We start from the raw sequence: 27,816 nt of genomic DNA, 5'->3' as shown, positions 1-27,816 counted from the left end.
CAAAATATTAACAAGCAGCTGTGCAGTCGTAACAAGCTACTGCACAGTTAGCATCACTAGGAAGCTGTGCAGAAATGCTACTGTGGAGTAACTCTGGGATGCAGGTACTAAATAACTGTGTAGGAACACCTGTGCAAGCAGTGTTTAGTGCAGACACAGCCACTGTGTAGCAACACATGCTTATTAAAATCAATATCTTAAACTATAATTTATGTATAGAAGATTTTTTTCTGTTTATTATCAGGATTGTTTTCTGGCTTGGTTATTGTTCATTTTGCATGTGTGTTTACCACACAGCCAGGTTATAAGTTTATTGAAATAAGTAAAATTACAGTGAAGTACCAACATTTTTGTTTCTTCACAGGGCTCTGCACAGACTTTTTACTTTGCCCATTTTACCATGGTACCACTTAGTAGAATCACTGATTATTACAAAAGTGCTCTGCCTGATATGATTCCAATAAGCAACAGATACTTTAACTTTGAACATTTCCAAACCAACCATAACTCCCCATGGAATAGATGTTAGTTAAGTTGGTTCTGACTGTGCAAACATAAATCATATCACGTTGTGCGTTAAATGTTGCAACTACATCAAACTCTTAGAATTGCAGTAGAGTTGTGGTGCTAATGTCCTATATTATTTAAGATTGTTTTCACCTGATTTTATATTAAGCATTTACTTAAAAGAAATGTTCATCTTTAAAGATTAAAAAGTTTATTTTGCAGTATGTTTAAAGAAAGAACAGGCTGATGAAAATAAAGTAAAAAAATAAATACACTTTACAATGACATTACATTCCACACAAAATAAAAAGTGAACTGAAAATTAAATATGCATAAATACAGAAAATATTAAATTACAAAAACAAACTGGCACTTGTCAAGAGAAAGGCATTATGAAAGTTAAAAAATTGTGCTATGAGTTTTTGTTTCTTTTACACAAACTTTGAAACATTCTTAAAGTAAAAAAAGGCTTAGTTAACAAACCTGAACACAAATTAAACCTTCATGTTTTAAATATTAAAAATGAATCCATGTTTATGTCAACATATCACCTACACTGTTAATTAATAACACAGCACATAGAAATCTTTAAAAAAATTATCAATCTTTAGCACTGACATATAATAGCAAACTCAGCTGTAGTCTGAAGTTTTATAACCTGCAAGTGTTTCTACTTGTTGATCTAAATTTGAAATATTTCTTCCCCCTCTATAAATAAATGAACATTTGAGTAATGCCAAAAATTGAGAACAAAATACAGTTTAGAAATCTGTTAAGAACCTACAAATCTAGTTGTCATAAGCAGTCCTTGCAGAGTGATAATTAAAGAACAAACAGCCTTTAAGCAAAGCGACAAGCCTTTGGGTGGTTGAAATCACAATGTTTCTTATGAGGATCTGACCCAGAGTCTTTAAGTTCAGGCCACAGTAGACAGCCACTGAGCACTTCGTTAGCCTCCAAATTGTTTCTTTGTATTGGTATTGCCTCTTGCAAGTTAATGACTGGCTCCGTTCACAATACTGCAGGATACAGAATTTTTGCTTGTAAGGCAGCAACAAGTCACGAAAATTCTAAGTGTGTGAATATAAATTATAAGTAGATTTAAAGGCACCTCCAAACAAAGTGCTGTTCATTCATTTACACATCTTAATGTTAAGATACTTTCTCCACATAATTAATCCAAATTTTTATTTTTTATGTTGGATTATTTAATGGAGAGTCCTTTTTGGATCCATTTTATTGTTATACCAATGACAAATTTTAGGAAGTCTCTTTAAGAAAGAGGTGTCACACCATAGGAGTTCTGTTTAAACAGCAGAATTTGAACCATCTGTTTGTCTCATGCTTAGGCAGTCCTGTTTCCACATTTAAGGCTCTGGTGGCACAAAAGATGTGCCATATAAGACTGAAAAATGCAGTTTTTTAAGACTAGACCTACAGAAGGGCAAGGTTTTCTGGAAAGATTCAAGAATTAAAGTTACTGATCAGTTCCCCTTTTAAAATAGTATGTTTGTATCTATTTCTGCCACAATGAACAGCACAAGGCAAACAGGAGTATGGAGGTCGACCCTTGTAAGTCTGGGGACTAGAACTGTGAAGGTTGCAAGCTTTATGCATCACTTGACTGAAAAGGAAAAAAAAAGACAAACAAAACTACATTTTTTACACAACTGCTGCTTGTTTAGAAAATAAAGTAAATTTCGGAAAGTCAAAAGCAAAACAAATTGTAGCATGAAATTTTTATCCTAATGGTTGCAGAGGACAATCACTTGATTTTGAAGCAAACTGTTAAAATGTTGTCGTTAGAAATACATGCGATTCATTGTCTGTGTCACATCTTTCTCCTACGTCTTGGTCCATGGTTTACTTTGGAATTAGAAAATGCAACAAACAGCATGGAAACATTGCTTGGAAAAAATTTCATCATGCACTGTGTGTGCATATAGATGCAATTTCTGTAGAGCCCATGGAAGAGCTGCCATTATGCCAACAATTATTTTGGATACATGTTCGCACACAATAAAGAGTAACAATGCAGGCCTCCTGCCTGAAAATGAGAGGTTAGCACATTCAGATAATGATACATTCAGTAATCCTGCTCAGTGCAGTTATGGAAAAGCACAGCATTGTTACAGTTTAGTAAACTTGTTTTTTTTTTGCAACTGCCCAATTTTACAGTAAAAGGCGTAAGATGCATGTACATACAACCACTACATTTTGCAGGCATATGAACTGCAATTATGCATATGAACTGCAATTTTAAATGTGTTCTAGAGTAAAAAAAGGGAATCTGAGCTAGAAGACTTAGAGGTGGTAAAAAGTTACAAATGATTTTAAGGTAGCACAATATATTCTTCCCTACAGCATAACATTTTGAATGGGGACATAAGTATACAGACATCTGGATACATAAAGTTACAACATGCAATTTTCATAAGAGTATTAACTTAATTGTAGCCCAATTATTTTAGTGTCATTCCATGAAAACTGACTATGCCAGTGTTTGCAGAATGTTACGTAAAATGGGCATGTTTGTCATCAATTCTGAGTCTGTAATCATACAAAAGACCCAAGGTCTGGGCATTACAAAAATGACCATTACATTAACATTTTTATCCCAGCGAGTGTTGTCTTCTTAAATTGTCGCAACATTTGGCTTCCTTCTTTGGGTTCTTCCTGCATATACTCCTAAAGATACAGCAGAAATAAAGGCAAAATTTACAGTTACAATTACTACTTTTTTAATAAAAAGGCAACAAAAATAATTGAAACAATACAAGCTAGAAATACACAAATCTGTTTAAAATATCTATTTTAAATAGCCATTTCAAAATTCAAATGTTTGCAATTAATGCTGTCTCAAGTACCTTAAAATGCATGAATAAAACAGGTTATTCAAGCTGTAAAAATTCTTGTAAGTAACTACATTATAGCATGTTCTTCCTCAGTAAGCGTTCCCTTTGTTTTCCTGCTATTCCAAAATACCTACAAATTGCAATATATAAGATTAGAAAATTTGAAATGTTGGTGGTAATCATACATAATAATGTAATGAAATATAATTTTAACACCTATAGGTCTTAACTGTTCTAACTGCTTAACTATTGTGTAGTATTTTTTACGTTTATGGAAACCAAAAATAAAAAGCAACTCTTTAGTCTTCATTCCCAACTCACACCTCTGACTTATAGAAGCACATTAAGAACATCCCAAGAAAGTTTGAGCAAGAACAATATAAAGCAGATTAATATTTTAAACCTCTAGCCAATTATGTTTAGGTTTAACAGCTCAGAATAAGTTATTTATAATCTTCCTGATCTTCCCTTCCCCATAAATATCCACGCTGAGAGAGAGGACCCTCTCAGAGAGGGTAAAGCAGGGGTGGGGAGATCCTATTAGACGTGGTCTGCAAGGTTAGGATCCACAATAGACAGAAATGAAACCTCAGCAGGCCAAAAAGAACTGGGTGGTGGACAAAGGGCAAGATGAACATTCACTATTTTGGAAGGTTCTCTATTTTGGAAACTTAAAACTTTCAATAAGGAAACTGAAGGTAGGAGGAGTTCATGCCCCACTGAAGCTCAGAGAGAACAATTTGATATCTACTAAGTGATGGAGAAAGCATGCCCTGATCTCCCGCAAGATCCCCACCATATTCCCACCGTATTGAGAGTGAGAGCGGGGAAACCTTTTGTCAGTAGCTTCACCAAGAAAAAACCCACATCAGAACTCAGTGGAAGAGGATCTTCATGGAAATGTTCTCCCCAAAGTTCCTCTAAGCTCTTTCAATGTTACAAAAATCACCATGCACTTCTGTTACTTTAGTACAGATGGATATTGTCCAATTTATGATGTGCTGGAAAGAGTCAAGAACTGCTAATACTACAGATGTCAGTGAAACATATGATGGTCAAACATACTAGATGAAATGACAGAATAAGTTATGCTGGTGCAACTGCAACTAGTTAGAAACACCTGCCAAACATTCAAGATGGCTACTAGACAAGACATCCAATGTTACAACAAACCATCACATGGTCATGAAGGCAGGTCAGACACAAATAAGATGATTTTCACTGACAGGTATCTAAAGTGTCATGGTATTCAAGTCATGAAAATGCTATGACTAGTTAAAGTTAGGCTGCTGACAAGACCAGAATATACTGACTCCTCCCTGTAATCTTAATTGGATAATCTTGCAGTTTTAACAGTTCCTGCCTACCTTAGCTTGCGTTCTTTGCAGTTCTCATTAGATGAGTAATTATTATGAGAGGTACAAAGAAAACTCAGGTGCTGCTAGGAGTAGTTAAGGCAATTCAGAAGATGACATTTCTGCTGTTGATATTATAAACTTGTGGGGAAGACTGCTGAAGATGCCAACTTTTGGATGCAAAACAAAAATTCAGATAACAGAAATCTGTCATCATGGCACTTTTACAAGTTTCCCATTTATACATTCTAGTTCCAGGGCTAAATTCCTGCTCGAGTAACTACACTCTGCAATTTTAATAGGATATGTTATTTCCTATCTTTATTAATATTTGTTTAGAATCATTATGTCCCATTGAACAGTTGCCACGTTTCCACTCTACAGTAGCTACCCTACATTTGCCAAGGGAGAGGACGAAGTATCCCTCTCCTTCCAACTTAAATGTTCTAATGAGAGTCATATATATAATTTTACATATATGCATGTGCGTGCATACATATAAAATCATTGTGTATAGTGTGATTTCAGATCCTCTGTGATGAAGGATCCTATAGATTAATATAAGATGATTATTGATTTCTGGGTTTTTTCCCCCCCCTCAGACAGAAATATAGTAACTTTAGGAATGCCTGGATTTCTCAGCACCCCTTTTCTATAATCACTTCTCTTGATGTTTCAAACCAATAGGGGAAAGGACATTTTCTGGGCAAACTGGATGCATGTCAGTGATCTTATGCACGCTCACCAACTTTCTTCCATTATCCCTAAGTGCCTGCAGTTAAGTCAGAATTCTGAATTTGTCCCCACTGGGAAGCCTAGACAGTTAATACAGAAAAATAATTCAGATATTACAAATCCTATGAGCAAGTTATGCATCTATCCTAAACCCTTTTATTACCTAACAGGTTAACTATTAATCTCCATGTCTAGACCCTCTGTATTTCCCTACAACTAAAACATAACATTGGGTGTATATTAATGGAAAAATGGGTCACATCTTACTCCTTAATGCCTAATATACATCATAGAATCCTACAACATATTTTAAAAGTGCGAATTTATTAAATAGTCCATATGAAAAGAGAGACTGTTTTGAAAACCTCTCTTTACTCCTTTATTTTTCTTTGTGGAAGACAAATCTTACATGTATAAAATAAGAATCATAAGACATTCAAAATACAAATACCTAAGCTGCATCTAAATCTATACTAGTTCTGAATATTTTTCTCTTGACAAACCTTATGTCTTTCTTGGATATATTGTTAACAAAAATATAGCATTTTTTTTTGCACTTGGGCATCTGGCAAAGAAAATGTAAGCACCAGCTCTAAATGGTACATACATATTTTACAGCTTTTACAAAAGGTTGGTTACCCACATATATTTGTTTGAAAAGACGGGCTGGATTTAATGCATTATAGCAAAGCTGTTGCAGACAGAAAAGGTAAAACAACTCCCCCACCCCCCGCCTTAAGGCTTTCTTTATACTAGTAATTTACTCATTCCTTTATTATAAATGACATCCAAGCACCAATTTTCTACACACCTGAAATAGCCTTGTTAGGCAATCTGCTCTCTGAGGACTTCTTTCTATTTTGCTCAACCCCCTTCACTGAGGTCTTAGGGGTTCTAATTAAATATAAAAAAATTAACAAGTCATTTACATCGAAGTCCAAAGGCTGCATCCAAACAAAGAAAAGCAACACTACCAAGCTGTTCTTGGCATGAGAACATCTGTAAGGGATTCAGTATAGCCCCCTCTAGAATATTTACATGTGCTACCCCAGTTGACATTATTAGGTTTTATGCACACATTAACAGGAGAATGTACTTTCCAGATACCCTTTTTAAACTGTTCAAGAAACTGATTCAATTAAGATATTGTAGAATTAAGTAGTCTACATTTTTTAAAATGATGTTACATTAAGTAGAAGCAGAGGTTCATGGAATGAATTTACAAATACAGATGTCTAAACACAGCGTTAATGGAAGACAGACAACAGAATGAGACCATTACATTTTTTAGTATAAAATAAACACAAATACTAGGAAACTGAAGTATCTTCTCAACATAAGTTGAATATTGGTCATTTTGTCTTTGCACAATATTTGCAGTGATACCTGTAGCTCTTATTTGGAAAGATCTGTACTCTTAGATGTTGCAATTAACGTCAACCTTTAAAGTTATGCTTTAAACCATATGCGGGGCTTACCCTTGCCTGCAAAGCAGCCTGTGAATTGGAGCATTTTGTCCTTGGTTTGGCTGAAGAACTCTGTTAAAAGAAATAAAACTTATGGGTTTTTTTTTCCTAAAATGAAGCCTCAAATAAAGTTTGATTACTAAAAATCACTTTCTATATTCTAGGTATACCAGAAGGGCCAGCATAATGTTTAGTTACCTGCTTATAGCTCAGTGACTATACAGGTAAGTATGACAGTAATTAAAACTCAAGAATTTTTAATTTACAAAGCCTTCAGAAACAGAAAAGAACTTTCCTTACAGATGTCCCCAAGCAAAGGCTCAAATTCTCCCAGGATCAAAACAAAGCAGGTAAGCTTTTCCTAGTAATAATTGTTATATCACAAATGCATCCTGGTGCAGTGTGTCCACACACAACTTCACCTCATCCAATCTGTGCTGTGATTGGGGATCATCCAATCTGTGCTGTGCTGAGATGGGGGAACAAGCAGCCTTGGCCAGCTGCTCCTGTCTCCTTGTGCATCAGCACAGGGGCTCCACTGTGGAGCCCCCACACTGAGGCATGTGGAGCCCCCAGCAGAGCAGCTGGCCGGGGCACAGTGTGCCTTGAGACAAGGGAGCAGCCAGCCCAGAAAGTGGCTGGCTGGGGCGCAGGGTGCCTCAGCGTGGGGGCTCCACAGTGTGTGGAGATGGGGGAGCAGGCAGCCCAGGGCCCTATCTCCACATGCTGTTCCCAAGCTGGCCAGGGCACAGGGTTTCATAGTTTCATAGTAGTTTGGGGTCAGAAGGGACCTGAACAGATCTAGTCTGACCCCCCGCCACTGGCAGGAGCATACGCTGGGATCACACGACCCCAGACAGGTATTCATCCAACCTCTTTTTGAATTTACCCAAGGTAGGAGTGAGGACCACTTCTCCAGGAAGTTGGTTCCAGATCCTAGCCACCCTAACTGTGAAATAGTGCCTCCTAATCTCTAACCTGAATCTATTCTCCAGCAGCTTCTGGCCATTGTTCCTAGTCACCCCAGGTGCTGCTGGGGGGAATAGGACCCTTCCTATTTGCTGCTGATCTCCCGTAATGAATTTGTAGGCAGCCACCAAATCCCCTCTTAGCCTCTGCTTGCTGAGGCTGAACAGGTTCAGGTCCCTCAGCCTCTCCTCATAGAGCCTGCCCTGTTGCCCTCCAACCAAGCGGGTGGCCCTCCTCTGAACTCTCTCAAGGCAGGCCACAACCTTCTTAGAGTAGGTTCCCAGAACTGGACGCAGCGCTCCAATTGTGGCCTGACCAATGTCGTGTAGAGAGGGAGTATCACCTCTCTGGACTGGCTTGAGATGCATCTTTGGATACACAACAAGGTGCGGTTGGCTTTGCTGGCTGCAGTCTGGCATTGGTGGCTCATGTTCATCTTGGAGTCAATAACACCTCCAAGATCCCTTTCCGCCTCTGTGCTCACAAGGGGGGAGCTCCCCAGCCTGTATGTATGCTGTGGATTCCTTCTCCCCAGGTGCAGCACCCGGCATTTATCTACACTGAACCCCATCCTGTTACCATCCACCCACTTCTGTAGTCTGTCTCAACCTAATTGCAGCCTCTCTCTCCCTTCGAGCGTGTCTACCTCTCCCCACATCTTGGTGTCATCGGAAGACTTAGACAATGTGTTTTCCACCCCCTTGTCCAAGTCGCCAACGAAGATGGCGAACAGCGTAGGCCCCAGGACCGAGCCCTGGGGGACCCCACTGCTCACATCTCATCAGGTCGAGTACAACCCGTCCACCACCACTTGCTGGGTGAGTCAGCACAGGGAATACCTAGCCCTTGCTGAGGCACCCTGTGCTCCAGCCAGCCCATGGAGCAGTGAGACGTGTCCTGCTGCAAAGCATACGAGCAGGGGTGTGCACTGTGGCACAAAGCAGCGCCACAAATTTGTGCTGCTGCAAAGGCACACCCCTATTTACGTGGACATGACCATTAAAGACAGGACTGACAGATACCTTCACAGAAGACCATGTACCCAGGCTCTGGCCTGGGTTCACAAAAAAAGCACCACCAACTTTACACATCAGTGCTTAAGAAGGCAAAAGTGTTGCTTTTATTGTTTTTGTAATTTTAAATGACATTTTTGCATCATTATATGTGTGTGGAGGGTTACAGTCAATAGCTTCTCACTCTAAAACCAAGGGATGAGTTGAAGCACTATGAGATTCACTTCCTCAAGTTTCTGGTCTCACAGGGTGTTTATACACGTGCTCTGGGAGTCAGGGGAAGAGGGGGACAATTTAAACTAAAGTGCCCAGAGCGTCACATGTATAAGTGTCCCCATGCTGAAAAATGGTGGCGGGGGCACTTTAACTAAAGTTTGTCAAACAAACTCTAGTTAAAGCACCCTCACCGTCATTTTTCAGTGTGGGGACACTGATACACATGACGCCAGAGTCCGCTGAAGTGCGGTAATCACCACACTCCAACAGACTCAATTAATCAAGCCTGCTCCAGCTCACTGCAATTACAATTCATTGGAGCAGCCTCACTGCACAGGTAGAGGCACCCACAAGCACTGAACAATTCTATAAATGATCTGGATAGAGATTATGCAGTCCTACCAGAAGAGGACAGACCTTTGAAGCACTTGTGCAGTTATTATTTAAGTTGGTAGTTTGCAAGCATTCCAGTCGCATGTTTTTTTACTGGCAAAAGTTCTTTCGTGGACAGGCCCCATCTAAAGAGCAGCCCCAACAGCAGAGTATTGAACTTTCTGCTGGATCCACCATTTTTGCTCCACAAGAAATTACATGAACACTTGTACGCTTTAAGTTTCTCCTGGATTTAGCACGTCTCCTGTTATAAATGTAACCTGTCATTAGCACCACATATAAGACACTGGCAAGGTGTGTAGAATTAACTTACAGCCATGTGGCCTGAAAGTAAGTGCCCCTGCTGATGCTCAAGGGTCTCTTCATAAGAAAGATTACACCTATTTTCAATGATCTCTACATACCACTACACTATGATTCATATCTAGAAAAGCAAAGGGATCAACAGAAGAAAATAAAGGTACCCCAATACTTAAAGATGTTGCCACTACACTTAACACTATGAAAAATCATAAAGAAATGAAAATGTCATTTTTGAGGATAGTATATATACGATGTTCAAGCTGAAAGAGAGACTATTAACTACAGACAAGTTAATAACCCCTTCCTTTCTTTACTGCCCTTGGTAATAACGACAGCAAATAAGTTATAGCAAGAAAGCAAGGCAATCAAAAGGTCCAGCATCACACAATTAAGAACAGATTACAGGACTCTCAATGACAAAAAATGTTATCTTCACTGACCTGGCTTCAGATGTTTTCTGTTTTACAATTACTTTTTTATTTGGCATTCCCATTTCCGCAGCCCTAGAGAAACAAAAAGGACAAAATCATTTTTCTTTATATATAATTATATAAAATCATCATGAAGGAAGCTAAACGGAAAAGAAAGAGCTACTTGCACTGCATATTATCACCCGTTTTGGTAAAATTATATACACTGAAATCTACCCTTTAGAAATCAGATAATGTGCCAAGGAATTATGTATCTCAATTATGTTATGTGGCCAATTCAAATGTTTCTACTGTGTACACCAGTGGTTCCCAAACTGGGTCGCAACACTAAATGGGATCACAACATAGTGGATGGGGTTGTGGGGCTGGGGGACTGTGGGTTGGGAGTCAGGGGTCATACTGAGGAAATGGGGCCATAAATGTGGTCATGCTGAGGAAAAAAAGTCTGGGAAGCACTAGTGTACACCATTCATTCTGAAGGAAGCCATGAAAATGATTCATGTATTTTATTAAGCACTCAGTTGCCAAACCTAAACTAAACCTACAAGAATTAGTTTGCTTATCGAAATTCATTCTTAAATGCATATCAACAATACATGCAACTCAAGTTAACATGAGTATTTTATTAATTGAGATTTAACTGGGATTTCAGTTAAACAGGGATATAATTACCTAAATTAAATGCAACAAAACATGACTAATTTTTGTAAGTGCTGTGACTTTTTTGACTAAGTCGGCAAATTTTACCTTTTTTCAAGAGATAGTAACTCATATAGTTGAGAATGCTCTAGAATCATGCTGTAGTGTTGGGCCCTTTCACTCAACAGGAACATGTGTCACATACTTAACCAACACCATTTACAACATGTTTTGATTCAATTTAATGTTCTACCCAAATGCACAAGGTGTTTGATCAATGATAAAACATTAATCACGATGCTATTAATTATGATTTCAGAGCAAATTGGACAAAAGTAAGTAGATATATGGAAGAAGACTAGCACCCATCTTGTTTTTAATATGTAAGCAGATATTTACGTGATTCCTATCAAAATGTAAATGAAGGAATATTAAATGTCAACTAGAAGGAAGTCAGTCATCCAACAAATGTAAGAAACCATTTCGCTAAAGATTCTGCTGTGCACAAAGCAAACATTTTCCCAATCCTCCTCCCCCAACCATCACCAAAAAATAGAAAATGCACATACTTCATGAACTTCTTCCTATCCAGGGACTTTTGAGTCGCTGTTGAAAGTGTCACTCTCTCTCGTGAGGTCTTTACTTTATCCTGAAAGAGGAGAGAAAGTGGTGGATACTAATATTAATTACTACTTTTATTACCATTGGCTCCTTCTAACCCAACTACTCTGACAGTTGTTATTATGGCATCCATTTAAAAGACTCTAATTCAATAGTTTTTACTTTATGTGGCAAGGAAACTCTTTTATATTATACATTTTCAATTAAAAATCACTTCTATGAACAAAAAAATCCATAATTTAAACTGAATCTCTTTTCTTATTAAAATTGGTTCTGATTATTTCCCATTTATAGTACTGCATGCCCACACACACACTCTTCAGGAGAGTGTGAATGCCAGCTATGGTGGACTGAACATTTTTAAAGAAATTTAACCCCTGTAGCATCACAGCCAAGGACCACACTAGTCAGGAAGATTATTTTCAACAGCTTATGTTTTTAATCTTACCTGATCAGAAGAAATTCAGACCTTAAAAAGGAATCACTACTAAATATTGGACTGGGTTGGGTTTTTTTTGTTACTAGGTAAACAAATGATCTTGGAACACACCATTTGCCTGAGCATCTTCTCTTTACGAACTTCACGATCGTGATGCAATATACTCATTCTCTCAGATACTTCCATTATGAAGAATATGTCATGGATGTCATATAGAGCAGCTCGCAGCTGAAAAAATAATAAAACCTGCATGAAGTTCTTCAGTCAAGTTAATGTGTTCATACTTAAAGTAAAAGACCACAGCAATTTTTAACCCAAAGAAAGAAAGACCATCTTGGTAAAACTGTACTACAGACTATTTTTGTAAGCATAAAGCAATACTTTCTTTGTTTACATGACCTTACTTTACATTTTCACCTCACAAAGATGAAACGAAGAACCTGTCTCTTGTTGACAGATAAATGGACAAAGAACAGTCGGGAATATACATCACCTGAGCTATCACTCTTTCATGTAGGGATGCATCTTGTGCCGAAACTGCCCCTCTCTTTAATGGAGCTTCAGACTGAAAATTTTTTATGAACTCCATAGTATCCTAAAAAATAAAAATGTAAGGTTAAACATTACACAATTCTCACTGACGGGATCTGTAGCAAACCTTTTGTGCAGCTGAGACCAGATTTGCAAAGCAAACTCAGATGACACAATGCAAAACACTGTGACAATAAACTTTAAGTCACTTAGTGGAATTTACAGCACCCACATTAGGGCCATTGGTTTCTATTCCGTTCATAGGGAAGAGTTATGCACCTAAGAATAGGACCTACAAAAGCCAGCATACCCAGGGGAGAACACAGTAAGGCAGCGAACACAAAATACTGAGGAGATGGGTACCTGAAACCCCACCTCTTTCCAAAGGATGAACACATTATCCTAGGTCAGGGGTATCAAACATACAGCCTGCAGGCCACATCTGACCTGCAGAGCCACTCTATCACCCCACTGGACTATGGGTTGGGCCCCTGTGGACATGATGATTGGCAGCAGGAGGGCGAGTGAGGGCCAAAACAGCCCCGGTTGCCATCTGTTAGCTTTGCCCAGCTGCACTACCTTGGCCCTACCTTCCTGATTGCAAGCCCCCACCACATACTGCAACTTTCTCCTGCTATGGGCCACATCCAGACTGCAAAGAGTCCCTCATTCCAGATCCAGCTCAGGACACAAGGTGAGTTAGACACCCCCGCTCTATAGCTAAGGGAGGCAGTTCCCATCCTCCAAAAGTCCTGAATCCTTGCCTGGACTTAGGCACCTACACCCCTTCTTGCAAAAAACAAGAAGGATCAGTCCTCTCTATCAGCATACTGATACTCAAAAGCTCAGTGGTTAAAATACTCTCCCAAGAGAAGAGATACCTGGTTAAGTTCCCTACTCTGGGGACTTCTGAATACCTGTCTCCCACCTCCTGGATAACTAGTAGATAAAATAATTATGTTCACTCTTCCCCCTTAGACCAAATAAATATTTAATTATCCCATTCAAAGTGGGACAGCTAAATGCAAAGAAATTAAATCACCACCCCAAAAATATCCTCAGGTCTGGGGGACCAGGGCATTGTTCCAAGATGGAAATGTCAGCCACATTTCCTCAGGTAGAGGAAGGAATTGAACCGAGGCCTCCTACAGCCTCTATGAGTGCATTAGCCATCAAACTATGGAAAGCGAAGGAGGGAAATTTGCACAGCAACTGAAGGTAGTGGAGAGCCTCACTCATGTCTAGCAGATCAGCCAGGAGAAATATATGGGGAAATGCCTAGTTTGAATCCCAGCAGGGCTTAGAAGTGAGACAGATGACAAGGTCCCAGCCCTGCCATGACTAACATGCTTCTGGGCATGCCATAAAACACAGGTATCTGCAGAATTCACATCTTCAGGGTCTGGAGGCAACTGAGCAAGGAACAAGGATCTTAATTCTGGACTTAGGTGTCCTAGGGCATTTTTACACGTGTTGGGACACTGCGCCAAGCCACGCTAATTAAAAGTGCCTGTGTGTCGTGTGTATCAGCATCCCTGCACTGAGAAAATGGCAGCAGAGCACTCTGAACTAAAGCTCATTGAATGTGTTTTATTTCAAAGTGACCCACCACCATTTTTTCAGTGTGGAGATGTGTGGTGACACTGATACACATGACGCAGAAGGCTGCCAGAGCGCATCAATTTCTGTGCTCCAGCAGACTCAACTAATAATTAATAATCGAGTCTGCTCCAACAATGGTTTTCCAGTGCATTGGAGCAGGCTCCACATAGATCTGTAGCAGCCCTAAAATCCTAAATGGATCTAGTTCCTCTTCCTTTAATTTCAAAGGTCCAAGTAGAAGGAATGTGCAGACACAGCCTAGCAGAATTTGAAACAAGAGGGATTTAAGCATGATTCTCTAAACATAGGACTTTTCTACAACCTCCTCTGACTACTGCAATTCAGCAGAGAAAACCTGGCAGTTAGGCTGTAGCATTCACTGCTCCAAAAATCAGGTACACTGCTGTATGCTGTACCCAGTCAGTTTTTACTTTGTACATAAATGCACTATACATCTATGTAGCACAGGCGCAAATAATACCAAATACCTACATGAACTCAGACCATGGAAGCTTTACATCAGAGGAAATGAAGTGTGCCCTTCACCATCTTTGGTGGTGCTACTCATGAATGGCTGCTGCCTTATGAATGGCTGTCTCGTTAAGCAATAAGACTAACAGAAGAAAGATGCTCCTCTATCTTTTCCCTTTTGTACTCCATCATTGTTAGCTACCCACACTATGCAACAGAGAAGATACTTTTAGCCCGCTATAAAAAGTGAACCTGCACACCATAAGCATGGTGTGTAGTTCATTCAACCTCTGAAGAGGAGAACCACACTATCCAGTAAACTTTGTAAATCAATCTTGAAAGTAGGATGGGTTCTCTCAGGAGAAAAGATTTCATCTACAAGCTGAAAGAGAAGAGTGAAAACAACAGAAGACTATATACAAGAAACAGAAGCATCTTGTCACTTATTCCTTACCTTGACAGTTTGCCTTAAATATTTCAGTTTTTCGGTTTGCATGAGCCTACGAGTAAGAAAACCCTTTGCTAATGCAGTGATCTTATTGAACTTCATTTGCACTTCTGGACTGAAAACCTTTAAAACAAAAACAAAAAAACCCAAAAAAGTTGTCTGAGCTAAGTACTATTATGTAATTAAATACAGTTAGCTTGGTTGACAGATTTGGACAAACAATTAAAATCAGTTTATTCACCACTCTTGCATTCAGGGCTAGACAATATAAGTTTGCTAAATGCATTTTAGCTAGATCAGAGGTGCCCACTACAATATTAGTTTGGTAATCAGTAAAGATGTGGTTACATGATTACATTGCTTATTCTGTAATTTGGGGGTGGAGAATAACATTCTTCAGCTGTTTTCTTAGATCTCCTATTTCAACCTCATCTAAAGAATTGCAGGTCAAAGATTAATTGGATTTCAATTCTCTTGCACTGGGAGCTTTTAGCTGTAGTATATCTACCCAGCAAGGATTAGATGATTTTTAAAAAGATACAATGCAATCTATTTTCCTACCTGTGACCACCTGGACTTGACTCTAGTAATGGGCCTGGCTGCTGAGATTTTTGACATTCCACCAGATGATGGCCCCCAGAGGTAGAAGGGAGTGTCACTTGTTGAAGCAAAGCTATTGGGTGTGACGCTGTTGGCAAAACCTACACATAAGTAGAATAAGTAGATGCAGTTAAATAAATGGAGCACCAAACAGGAAAACTGAGCACACACACACACACCCCACCACCCAAATACCTGCATGTCACTCACTCCACAGAAATTCAGATTTATCACTATATTTTTTAAACACACATGCACACTGGTTTTAATCTAGAAGCTTTTCATAGGTGTACATTGGACTAGTACTGTTTTCACTGCTTGTTGTATACATTATATCCCTTGTCAGTTATGCTTGTTCAAAATTTAAAAAAGACATAATCAAAGCAGAAAGTAGTGCAGGGTGGAATCTCAAGAGACTAACTGGTCCAGAGAGGGACAGACTTTCCCTTTATACCAGTGTGTGCAAAAGTCCACAATACACATGTTGAATATTAAGAGATACTATACTGGACTTTTTGTGGAGGGCTTAGGATCGAAGAAAGTACTTCCAGATTTTTATTAGAGGTAGTTTCAGATGCTGTGATGTGTACACTCATTTATGAAGAACACGAATAAGACCATCAATTGGTTTCATACATCACCAACCTGCAGGAAGTTACTAACTTCCAATACTTCCTGCCTAGACTGGATCCCAATTAATGAAGCAGAGGTGTTGCTACTGTGCATTCCATGACCCAGGAAGGTATATCCTGTTTTAAAGTGCCCAGTAAACTGTATACTCCCACCCAGTTTTACCAGTGCTATTTAAATTTGCGTAACAGATTGCGTCCACTTAAGTCAGCATACTTTCCAGCAAGCCACTTTCACTTATTTTTCTCCATTCCAATTCCACTCCACTGGAAACATTCATTTTGGGTATTTCGGTTTCTGTTGTAACAATCTTCTTTCCTTTCAACCTCCTTTCCTGCTCTTCTATCTCCTGCAGATTAAAAGTCTGCCATAAAACCAGATCTTTCATTCCATATGATGGAATTTAGATTCATTTTGAAAAGCCGTGGCATCTTGACAAGCTTCAATATAATATAAGCAGCTTAGCCACTACCTATAGACATCTTAATTTCCACTAATCTTAATGTAACATCATCAAATATAACTGCACTTCAAATAGGCTTACTAGACAATATATACACTTAAAAACCCAAACAAACTTTTCCCAAACTGTAAAAACACATAGATTCCCCTCTTGATTGTATTAATATACATGGATACCGTGAGCTACTACCAGCTGATTGCAGTAATTTTCTCGCTCTTCTAGGATGTCTAATTCCCTATTGCAGCACTTCCTTTTAGAACTAGCTATGAAAACATACATCAATTATACATCTGTCTCCTGGGTATGCCTTTCTACTGCTATACTAAAAGAGTCAATGAGCCAAGCCTCCTGTTTGTTACATTATTTTTCTCAGTGCTCTGACTGTCCCTATCCAGAACAAGATGATAGTCAACTTTAAGGCTTTCACATTATCACATTCTCCAAAGAGCTGCCATAAATTCAACTAGATTATGATAACTGCCCAACCTTGGGCATGACATACAAAAAAAAGAAGCAATATTATTTCACTGCCCTAAATTGCCAGATACTGAAACAAAAAGCACAAGCAGCTACTGCTCCCATCTCAAACTGGAGTTTTCCAGTCTTGTTCCCTCACCTTCTGCAGTTTCTCCTGTTCTCTTTCTTGTTCAGCTATCAGAATTGATAGCTGTTGTGCATGCTGCTCTTCAAGCCTCTTCCTCATTTCTTCAAAAGCCAACATTTTATTTTTTAAAATCTCTTCTGAGAAGAAAACACATGCATTTTAAAGAATTAATCATATATTCTTTAATTCTTCTTCATATGTTTTTTCTAAATGTTCTGTACCCTAAACAAAAAAATGTTGATTTAAAATGTATATTTCTCTTTCAAAAAAAAAGTAGAACACTTTTTTATTCACAATTCCCACTAACACAGAGCAAACAAAGTTGCTTATCAGCAAGCGCAGCTCTCCAAGTTGCCTGATCAGGTTCACATTTATGAGATAAACCCTCTCAGATGGCACAAGTGGCACAAGAGTGTAAACATGAAGAAACTAGCTCTGAAAAAAGCAGGACTTCTTGCCTGATCAAATTCAAAACACATATACACCCCCTCATATCTAGCTTCCTTATGAAGTTCATTGGAGAAAAATACAAAGTAGATGTGACATTTTTGTTTCTGAATCAAAAAGAGACTTCATATCATGATAATATTCCAACTCCTTACATTCACTATTTTATTTGCAAAGTGTATCCATGTTCTTATATTTCAGATTACTGCTCTACCTTAGCATAAAGGCCAAATCCAGTCCATTAGACTAATGTTTGTAGAGCCATTGACTTTTAGTGAAACATGGAAATTCACTGTATGAGAGCGTCACTGGAATTTTTGTAACCATTTCTAGCAGTGCTTCATTTCCATTCTTTTTGGATTTCAAATCCAGCTAGACATAATTTTCAGTAAAACAACAAGAAAACGCCAAATTATAAAGAAAAAAGATATTGGTGACATTGGAAGAAATGGTGATATTGAACAAGCAGGACAGTTTTTCAGAAACTGGGAAAATCACCTTTCCCAGCATCATCTATTTACTCTATACAAGTACCTATGGAGATGCTCAAACCATTGTTAAATGTGTATTATAGGACTTCTGCCTTCAAAGAAGCAGGCTTCACTTTGCTTAAAGAAGTCTCCATTTCTAGAGCATCTTTCAGAAATGTGGTTTACTACAGGAACTTTATCTAATGTGCAGGAATTTACAATTATAAAAATATATTCTGTCATTTCAACATAATCACTATATAAGTTGAGAAAACAATACAAAAGTGAAATGTAGTGAAACACTCGTAAGGAAAATAGATTACAGATAAAAGCACACATAGAAACCCTGAGCTTTTCAACTCCTTCTTCATATGTATTGATAGGACTACTAAGTCAATTTATCGTCAAGACAACAATTAGCACAATAATTACATATTTTTTAAAACTGAGACTTCTAACTAAAGAAAACTTTTATTTTGAAAAGGATTAATTAGAGAAAAAAATATCAATGTACCTTTTGCAGTACTGTCTGAGCTTATATTCTTGTTAACATAAATAGATCCCAGGGAGCATCTTTGATCTTGCAGCCACCAACTCTCTTGTTCTTCAGTTCCAACTGAATATGGCTTGTTTTCTTTCTGTGAGCCATCAGTATCCATATCCAGCCTACGTTTCACTTTTTCAATACCGTTTTCTTGAAAGTGCTCATTTCCAAAACAAAGACTTGGAGTATCCATCTGCTGTTGCTTCTGCTGGCTTTGCATCAGTAATGGAGATGGGTTTTCTACATCATAAGATTTATTAAGTTCCATGGGTGAAGTACTTTTGTTTTTTTCTAACAAGTTAGTTGGTTTGAGTCCGTTCATACTTACTAGTTTTTGGGTTACCAGGGACTGACTAGCTGCATAAGGCTCGTGCAATTTTGGAGTTGTAGTACAAGTAGCACCATCCACCTTGTACAGCCCTCTGCCCTCCAGCACTAGCTGACCCTCCACTGTAGCAGACACTGGAACTCCTTTGCTTTCTAATTGATTAATAGACTGTTGATGCACTGGATTTGATTTGCCAAACACCAGTCCGTCACAGGTGTCCAAAGGCGTTTTGTGAACTTTGCTAGAACAAAGCATAGCGAAGTCTGTGGTGAACTTTGGCACAGGTTCAGACACGTTGGCCTTGTCAGCAGCATCTTGTATAATCAAGTCCGTTGCTCTCCCCTTGCTTTTAGGACTTAATTCGTAGGCATTTACAGGGGTATTTATAACTATGTGACCCATGGATAAGGGCCTTGGACGTCTTCGGTGCATTTTAGGACTCATACTTGGTTCTGGACTGGGTAATTTGGCATAGGAACCTGTAAGGCTTCTGACAATGCTACTGTCATGGTCAAAGGTGGAAACATGTTTAAATTCTTCATCTGAATCTGAATCCAAAACTGGGGGTGTTCCTGCTCTGACAGGTATGTCCACTTTGGAAAAACTGGATGAGGCTGAAGTACTCATGCTATTTGAATGGGGAGAGGCACCTTGGAGAGCCATATTCGATTTATTAAGACTTGGTTTATCAAGTGTCATACCTGTACAACTTCTGCCTGTAAATTTTGTCTTCTCTTTCACTAAATCACTGCTTTTAACTGCATCATTTTCTTTATCTGAATGACTTTCATTAATACTTTTCTTCAAATTAGTTCTCGTGCTACGTCTCATTTGTTCTCTCTCTACATATTCCCTTGACTTTTTCAGAAGATTTTGAAGACTCATTACGTAGGGATCTGTAACTTCCTCATTAACTGTTAGCACCCCCATATCCTCTTTGTTCAGATGTGCATTTAAAGCGAGCATATTTTGTGTTTGATCAGGGGATGCAACCTTTGGGCAAGCTAAGTTTTCTGAAGGGCTGCTCTCATTTTGCTTTGGAAAAATGAGTTCTTCTGTACTTTTAACAGATTCTACCACACTTAATGGAACCAGGGTGTTAGTGTCCAACAGCATATTTTCTACTGGCTTTTCAAGCTCGGTAGCATGACAGTCAGCAGTAGAACTTGGCAAGTTGATGTCTGGTAGAGTAGAGAAGCCAGCTGAGGCTTTTAACTCCAAATTAGGGTGAATACTTTCAGCTTCCCATTGATCCAAATCATTCACACTGGAGAGTTTTCTGACCTGCACATAATTGAAAACATTTCATATCTCTTTATTGCAATAAAGCCCTTTTGTCTATAAAGAATTAGAAAACAAACAAAGGAATAAGTTTTCTTTAACATCCAGCCAAAAAAAAATTAAATGCACAGAATGTTCCATATTATTTGCCTGTTTTTATAAAGGCACAATTCTTTCCAGGCACAAGCAATAGCAACTACATTTTACACCAACACGGATGTTTAAACTAAGATGAGTAAAAAGTCATCACCTAAATATCCATTACCTCCAGGAGGTCTAGAAGAAAGCTAACCAGTATTTTTATACTCTTGATATATGTTCCTGGCCTGCCTTTCAAATCCCAAATCAGGTGACTGTTTCCATGCACACACTAGTAAACAATACATGCATCTGAATAGATGTGTTTACCACCTAAGAAACAAACTCAACCTCACTGTAAACACTGTTCATTTACCCAATGGGTTAATTTAAGGGTTGTCTTGTAATTCTACTATAAACCCAGATTAGGTGGCTTTATTAAGAGTATATTAGATTATCTTTTCAATTTTAAACACCTGCCTAAAACCTGATGATAATCCCATTATTGCATAAAAAGAAAAACATATAGTTACAATATTATATTAATGCATGTGAATGCTGTAATTTTGCAGAGCTTGTTACCTAGCCCACAATTTCTGGAAAAAAAATTAGTGGTAACACATCACTAGTTAACAGTTTGTTAATCAAAATCCAAACAATCAGATCTGCCAATTTGCTACAATCTACCAATGTTAAACAGAATTACAAAAACAAGAGGTGACTATTTTGCTAGTTGTGTCTTGTACACAGACCAAATAAAACACTGAACACCAAATACTAAACAAGTTTGTACCAAAATAATTACATGTACTTACTGCAACTGTTGATCAGGTCATACTATATAAATTAATAACAAGTACTGGTAAAAAGAAAATTAACTGAAAACAACACCCAGTTTAGATTACAGGATTCATCAGGAAATGGTCAGAACGCATGTGTTAAAATGCCTTCTCTACATTAACTAATACACTTCCATCATCTTTACCTGCACGTTTTCCAGAATCTCCTGAACACGATTAAGTAAAGCCCTTTTCTTGGAGTTCTGCTTCCAGATCTCTAAATCCAGTGCTTTTTGCTTCTCTTGCTGCATTTCCTTTCTTCTCTCAAGGTTAAGCTGCAAGACAATGTACCAAGGACATGTAAAAAGAATTTAAATGCAAAAAAAAAAAAATCTTAAAAAAAAACCTTAGACCACGTAAGTTGGAGACTTCACACAGTTTAAAGATTAACCTCTTTTAAACTGTAAAGGAATATTTTTGGCAAGCCAAAAACTATTTAATGTACATAAAGCCCAATAAATTGGGCCACAGGCAAGAAGTATGCAGAGATTAAAGAACTGGGTTTACAAAAATCCCTTACCAGCTGATGCAGGAGCCCCTCCCACAGGGTGGCCATACACACAAGGCTATCCAGAACTGATAAATAGACCTTTTGAATGTTGTTCAGAGGCTGCACAAGCATCCTCTGTGCATCCTCTCCTCCACCCTAGTTTTCCTCCCCTTACACTTTACTTGTTGGCTGCGATTTGAAGGCCTCGCACTGACATTTCTCCCAGATATAAGACGACTTTCTAAGATGCTCTACACCACTCTTCTAGCCTCTAGTAGCTCTAATTCATATACATTTTTCAGGAGATAAGGGCCCAAGTAATTAAAAACCCTTGCAATTAACAATTCTATATGAAATTAAACACTGAGTTTTAGAGCAAGGGTCAGCAACCCACAGTCCAGATCCAGACTGCAGAACTTTTTGATCCAACCCAAGGACACGGGACTTCAGCAACAGACATTTTCCTGTGCTGGCACAGGGAAAGGCAGAAGCAGTGGACCTAGGAACAAGCAGAGGCAATGCAGGGAAAAGCAGCAGCAGTGGGCACAAGGAAAATGCCTGCCGCTGTCGCTATTCCTTGCTGCTGCTTTTCCCTGGCAGGTGCAGGAAAAAACAGCAGTGGCAAGTACTTTCCTGCTGCTGGCAGTGGGGAGAAATCAGCAGCAGTGGCTGGGTACTACCACCTGTCTACCTCTGATCCAAAATGGTGGAATCCAGCCTGCAGCTTTTAAGGACTGCTGATGCTTGCTCTAGATTATCATTCAGTGCCTAATACAAAGTTACAGCACAAGATGCAGGCAGACAAGGTTCTTTCAGTAAATGTTATATATTTTATTAGACCAACTAAATAGTTGAAAGAATTGTTCTTTGCTGGTTTTCAGGTACAAACATCCTTTATCAGGCATACGGAGAGTTTGCTGGTGATTTACGTGCTCTCCTGGGTAGAATAGAAAAGCATTTCCATTTTCACAGACCTGCATTTTGCCTTCTATTCCACCCAGGAAAGCACATACAACACCAGCAAACTCTCCCTATGTCTGAAGAAGGGTGTTTGTGCCCCACAGCTTGCAAAGAACAATTCTTCCAACTATTTCATTGGTCTAATAAAAGATAACACATTTACCCAAAGAACCTTGTTTGCCTATGTCCTTAGACCAACATGGCTACAACCAACAACCCTAAAGCACAAGATATAGACATCTTTATTCTTGTTTTTATTGGGTATATTTTAGTTATAAATTAAAATTCAGTCTGGTCGCACAAAAGCTGGTACCATAAAACCGAATTAAATGGAATTAGATTTAATCTTAGGCCAAATGTTTCTATCTATATTTGCATTTTATAAAGTGAACAAGTTTCCCCATGTATGTAATTGAGAAACTTTTTGGGATTCTCACTTTACTTTTACACTTGAAACTAGTCGGGGGGGGATCAGAAGGCATTGAGGGAGTCACTGTTCCCCCGAGCACTGCCAGGAGTGACCAGGAATAACGGTCACAAGCTGGCAGAGGGGAGGTTTAGGTTAGATATCAGGAGGCGCTACTTCACAGTCAGGGCAGCTAGGGTCTGGAACCAACTTCCAAGAGAAGTGGTGCTGGCTCCTACCCTGGGGGTGTTTAAGAGGAGGTTAGATGAACACCTTGCTGGGGTCGTTTGACCCCAGTACTCTTTCCTGCCATGGCAGGGGGTCGGATTAGATGATCTGCTCAGGTCCCTTCTGACCCTAGAAACTATGAAACTATGAAACCATTTTGAAGTCTAACCTTTACTTCTTCCAAAAACCCTAGCTTGGCCACATACAATATCTCATTGTTAAAGAAACACTACATTCATATTTCAAACCAGCAAAGTCAAAAGATAAGGCAAATATGCTGCAATGTTATGAAAAATGATGGATGGCATGTTTGTTTTATTCTATATAAGCTAAAAAAACCTTCATATGAACATATTTAACTTTCCCTACTCAACTGCTGATTAAACCCAGGTTTACTTAAAACCATTTAGAATTGTATGGAGATGACTGGAGAAGTTGCAACGTCTTAAAATAAATTTCTTATCACAGACGCCACATCTAAACCTCCTAGCTTTGCTTTATCAAGATGGAGTTGGACAGCAAGGAACATGGTTCATACTGAACAAGGAAGTGGTAACAACCTACTACATCAATGGAATTTTATTAAAGACTTCAAGTCTGAGTGTGGCAAAATCCAAACTGTAGCATACATCATGGACAAATGCCTCAATTTAATTTTAATGGTTGCAATGAAGACCTGCACCAGGCCACTGAGGATGCCTTACAATGGATATCAAATCTAAAACTGCCACCCTAGCCTTATCCCTCAGTGTTGTCATTTATAGGATGTTCTGTCATTCAATTTCTGTATTCCATACAAATAAAGAATCTTAAAATAAAAAAATTCACTTAAAATATGTATGTATAACAGAGCTAACCAAGACCAATTATAAAACAAGAATAAGTCAGAGTAAACTCAAGGAGAGAGAGAAGAGAAAACAATAATGTCATTTAATCTAGAGGTGCCATCTTAAGTATCTTTTAGAGCCTGTTGGAAATAGATGGAAAAAAATTGATATCTCCCATGAAACAGCATCTTCTGTTGCTGAGACACTCTAATAGCATTTCTGAATAAAATGAAAACTTTAAATTTTTTTAGCAAAAAAAAAAAAAATCCTGTTTAGCTGAAAACCCCATTTTCAAACAAAAAAAGTTTGAGTCAAAACTTTCCAATCAATCTAGCATTTCCATCCACTCTTTTTATTGGGTACTATTTTAAATAAGCCCAAATGACATTCAGCAACTAGCAAATAAGCAATTTTCCATTAAAAATAATGAAGTATGATAGTAGCAGTATTTGCCTGGTTTATACCACCATAAGTATTTTTCTTATGACACACATTATTTCACAAAGTGAAAGGAAACATAGTAAATAATCCACTTCCATGCTCTGTATGTACCAGACAAGTTAAAGCATAATTAAAATGGAGCTGCTGCTGCACTGAGACTTCTCCAAAATCCTCCTAGCGAAGCCTCTCTGATATTAGAAAAGATTTTAGAAAGACTTCTGCATGGCGAAGGCCTGAGGGGCACACTGTGGGATGCATAATCAATTGGGTCGCATGTTCATCTTAAAGGCTTTGATTGTGTTAGTCAGCTTTGTAGCTGCATTTCTTACTATCCAACTCTACCAGCAGTTGTAGTGTTGTCTAGACAAAAATGGTAAGGACCTTTTTACACTACAACTTGCGCTTATCTGAGTGTACTAATCAAACAAAGGCCTAGCAAGAAGAGAGCAGGGTAGGAAAAGAGCCGCTTTCACAAAATAAGGCTGGAAAACCAACAGGTATAATGGGAAGCTATGAAATAATCCAACATAGGAGTACTTCCCAAGTGGTAAACACCTCAATCCAAACTCTGGAATGGGAAAAATTATTTTTTTACTTAACTGTATCATAAAACTCCACTCCCATCAGCCTTACTTTAATTTCGTTCTTGAACACTACAGAAATGTGCTAGTCATGATTGGTTGCACCATAACCCAGTATAGATAAGTGAACAAAAATGGTCTCTGCCTTCTCTAAATGTAAGTACTTAAAAGTCAAACTTACCAAAGGTGAAAGCACAGGAACGCCATGGAACTGGATAAGTGAAATATTTTTGTGCTGAGTAGGCAAAGAGATTTCTCTTGGTAGCAACTCTCCTTGAAGCCTGGCAAGATGCTTTTCACAGAATTTTTCATAGTCTTCCATCTTCATATGATTAAACTGCACATAGAGATATATTACTACCACCATTGTACTACCAATGGAAAAAATACAGCAGCACAAGCACAACAAGAGCAGGTTCTGAAAACGATTGGGAAACAAACTGTTCTCTGCAATATGTTGCAGTGAGACATAAATGTGACATGGAAGATTTCATACAAATTCTTGTTAATTTATGCTATTATGGACTCTAAGTTAAGTAATCTCCAGTGTACTGCTGTCTCAAAGGGCTTGATTCTCCTCAAGGCAATCACTTGAATGGGAACAAAACTAGGACCTTAAACTCCAAAACAGCCTTAGGTTTCAAGCCATTTGTAACCCTAGTTACTGTCTACAGTTCTCGTTTGACTGTGCCGTGCTTTACAACTTTGGCAGTCAAACATCTGAAAGCCAGTACAAGAGATAGGATGTTGCACTCCTACTACAGAATCACAGAAAATGGGGCTGGAAGGGATGTTAGAGGTCATCTAGTGCATCTGTCTGCCAAAGGCTGAACCAACTACACCTAAACCCTTCCTCACAGACTTTCATCTAGCTGCATCCTAAAAACCTACACTCATACAATTAAGAAGTTGGGCCTGATATCCCATTGTCCCTTGCTGCACATTAATCCCCTCCTGTCCCCAGCAGATGCTGAAAAGAGTTTACAACCCTCCCCTTTCCACATCATCTCAGTTTTCTCTTCTCTAGACTAAATAAACCCTATTCTTTCCATTTCTGCCTCAGGGTCATGATTTCTGAACCTCTGGCCTAGACTCTTTTCAAATGGGCTCTCTCTTTCTTTCTTTTTTTAAATGCACTGTCTTCAACTGGACACAGCAGTCCTGCTGAGACCTGGCCAGTGCAGGGAGGAGAACCACGCCGTAAGTTAAGGAGCAGATGGTGGCAGTGGGGAGGAAAGGAATGATCTTTTTAAGGGGGCGGGGGGGACACGACACAGACAAGGTTTATTCACAAATCAACTGGAGAACGCAGGCTGCGCACATGGTCTATGCAGTCACTGAATCTGCAGTAGCATGGAGGATCCAAAAGCAGCTCTTTGCTAGATTGCCCACAGCCCTGGCAGGGGGCCAGAGCCCCCAAGAAGTCTCCCCTGCTACAAACACGACCCCTGCACCGATGCTAAGAGACTCACAGCCAAGCAAAGAACAAATCCTGGCCCTGATGTCATTTCAAGGCAGCAACGCCCAATACCCCCCTTCAATGCAAGGCTCCTTTGCAAACTGGGTAGAAACCAGGCACCCCCGGGGACAAAGCCTGGACACACACACACCCGGCGTCCCAGGCAGACCATTGCTCACAGCTGAGCAACCCCCAAGCGCAGGGCCCTCGCTCCCTCCCTCTCGGCCGCCCACAGGCGCCAGGGCCCCCTCAGCGCAGCGCATCCATGCGCTCCATTCCCCGCCCGGGCCGCGGACGCTGCCCCCGCGCGCTGAGCTCGGGGCAGTGACCACAGGCCCGTGTCCCCGGATACCTGCCGGCCCTGCTCGCCCAAGATCCCGGCCCCGCGCTCCGCCGCGCCAGAACCGCCGGTGCCTGGCAACCGGGGCCACAGCCCGCCCCTCCCCCTGCGCTTCCGGGGGGCAGCACCTGGGAGCACTCACGGGCGGGGAGAACTACAAATCCCAGCATGCATTGCTCCCCGGCGCCCGTCCCCGCGCCGTTTGGCGGGGGCGTTGCATGCTGGGAGCAACAGGCTCTCTGGCCTCAGCGGTGCATGCTGGGAGTTGTAGTTTGGAAGGAGAGAGGCTGACCCTCTAAAGAGGAAGGCGGGTACCTGCTCATGCCTCTGGGAGAGGTTTTCTGCCCCTCCCGGATTTCCCACATTGATCCGGATACTCCATGTAAACCACGCTCTGTTTTCAGTAATCCTTCCCATCATTGGCGATGTGTAGGTGCACACGGGTGAACATGCACCCCGAGCATGGTGGTGCCCCCCCTGCAAAAAGGTCAATACTGCTGGCAGCATCTGTGGGCAGTCTGCGATCACCACTGGCCGCTGCCAGTGCTGCCAGCGGCGTCTGCAAATAGTCATGGACCATTAGTTGGCACTTGTCACCCCACTGCCCTGCCAAAAGCACCACTGCCGGGGGCACGCAGCATTCATGCTGCCCATGGTCTGAAAACAGTGCCCTGAAAACAGCTCCTCTCTTCTTGTCATTCATTGTCTAGTTACCAGCAGCAGCAGCAAGGGACCTGAATTGGAATGTCCCCAGTTTGCACCGGGGAGATGACAGTGTTTGACATGGGCACGTGGCAACACGTGAT

The 27,816-nt window shown here is 39.8% G+C and overlaps 1 protein-coding gene across 4 annotated transcripts; it reads right to left on the bottom strand.

Annotated features, from left to right (window-relative positions):
• Positions 1–707: 707 nt before the first annotated feature.
• Positions 708–27,121, bottom strand: CCP110 (centriolar coiled-coil protein 110). Of its 4 annotated transcripts, XR_016438620.1 has the most exons (16): positions 27,023–27,121; positions 25,393–25,548; positions 21,425–21,553; positions 18,723–20,364; positions 17,304–17,428; positions 16,441–16,573; positions 15,556–15,695; positions 15,001–15,117; positions 12,436–12,537; positions 12,054–12,170; positions 11,452–11,531; positions 10,253–10,315; positions 6,931–6,990; positions 6,264–6,346; positions 3,375–3,492; positions 708–3,195 (listed from the first exon to the last, which is right to left on the bottom strand). XR_016438620.1 is itself a non-coding variant. In XM_090023088.1 (15 exons), exons 2-15 carry the CDS (start codon positions 25,537–25,539, stop codon positions 3,143–3,145), a joined length of 2,991 nt encoding a protein of 996 aa, XP_089879214.1. In that variant the 5' UTR covers positions 25,540–25,548; positions 27,023–27,121; the 3' UTR covers positions 708–3,142. The 4 variants fall into 4 exon arrangements, 3 of the variants coding, with proteins under 3 accessions (XP_089879214.1, XP_089879215.1, XP_089879216.1); XM_090023088.1 differs by lacking the exon at positions 3,375–3,492; XM_090023089.1 differs by lacking the exons at positions 3,375–3,492; positions 6,264–6,346.
• Positions 27,122–27,816: the final 695 nt, after the last annotated feature.

This window comes from Crocodylus siamensis, chromosome 12 (genome assembly GCF_052110815.1).
Source record: "Crocodylus siamensis isolate JL-2025a chromosome 12, ASM5211081v1, whole genome shotgun sequence".
NCBI classification, from domain to species: Eukaryota; Metazoa; Chordata; order Crocodylia; family Crocodylidae; genus Crocodylus; species Crocodylus siamensis.
Note: the sequence above shows the minus strand (reverse complement) of the source record. Positions and strands in the feature narration are given on the sequence as shown.

What these genes read in the sequence shown, in the direction of transcription:
- CCP110 (XM_090023088.1), bottom strand. Translation starts at nt 25,539, where the DNA reads ATGAAGATGGAAGACTATGAAAAATTCTGTGAAAAGCATCTTGCCAGG. An exon ending in TGAAAGTGGCTTGCTGGAAA is followed by an intron (nt 15,696 to 16,440) that starts GTATGCTGACTT and finishes ACTTATGTGTAG; the next exon opens with GTTTTGCCAACAGCGTCACA. An exon ending in AGAAGATGCTCAGGCAAATG is followed by an intron (nt 11,532 to 12,053) that starts GTGTGTTCCAAG and finishes CTCCTCTTTCAG; the next exon opens with GATAAAGTAAAGACCTCACG.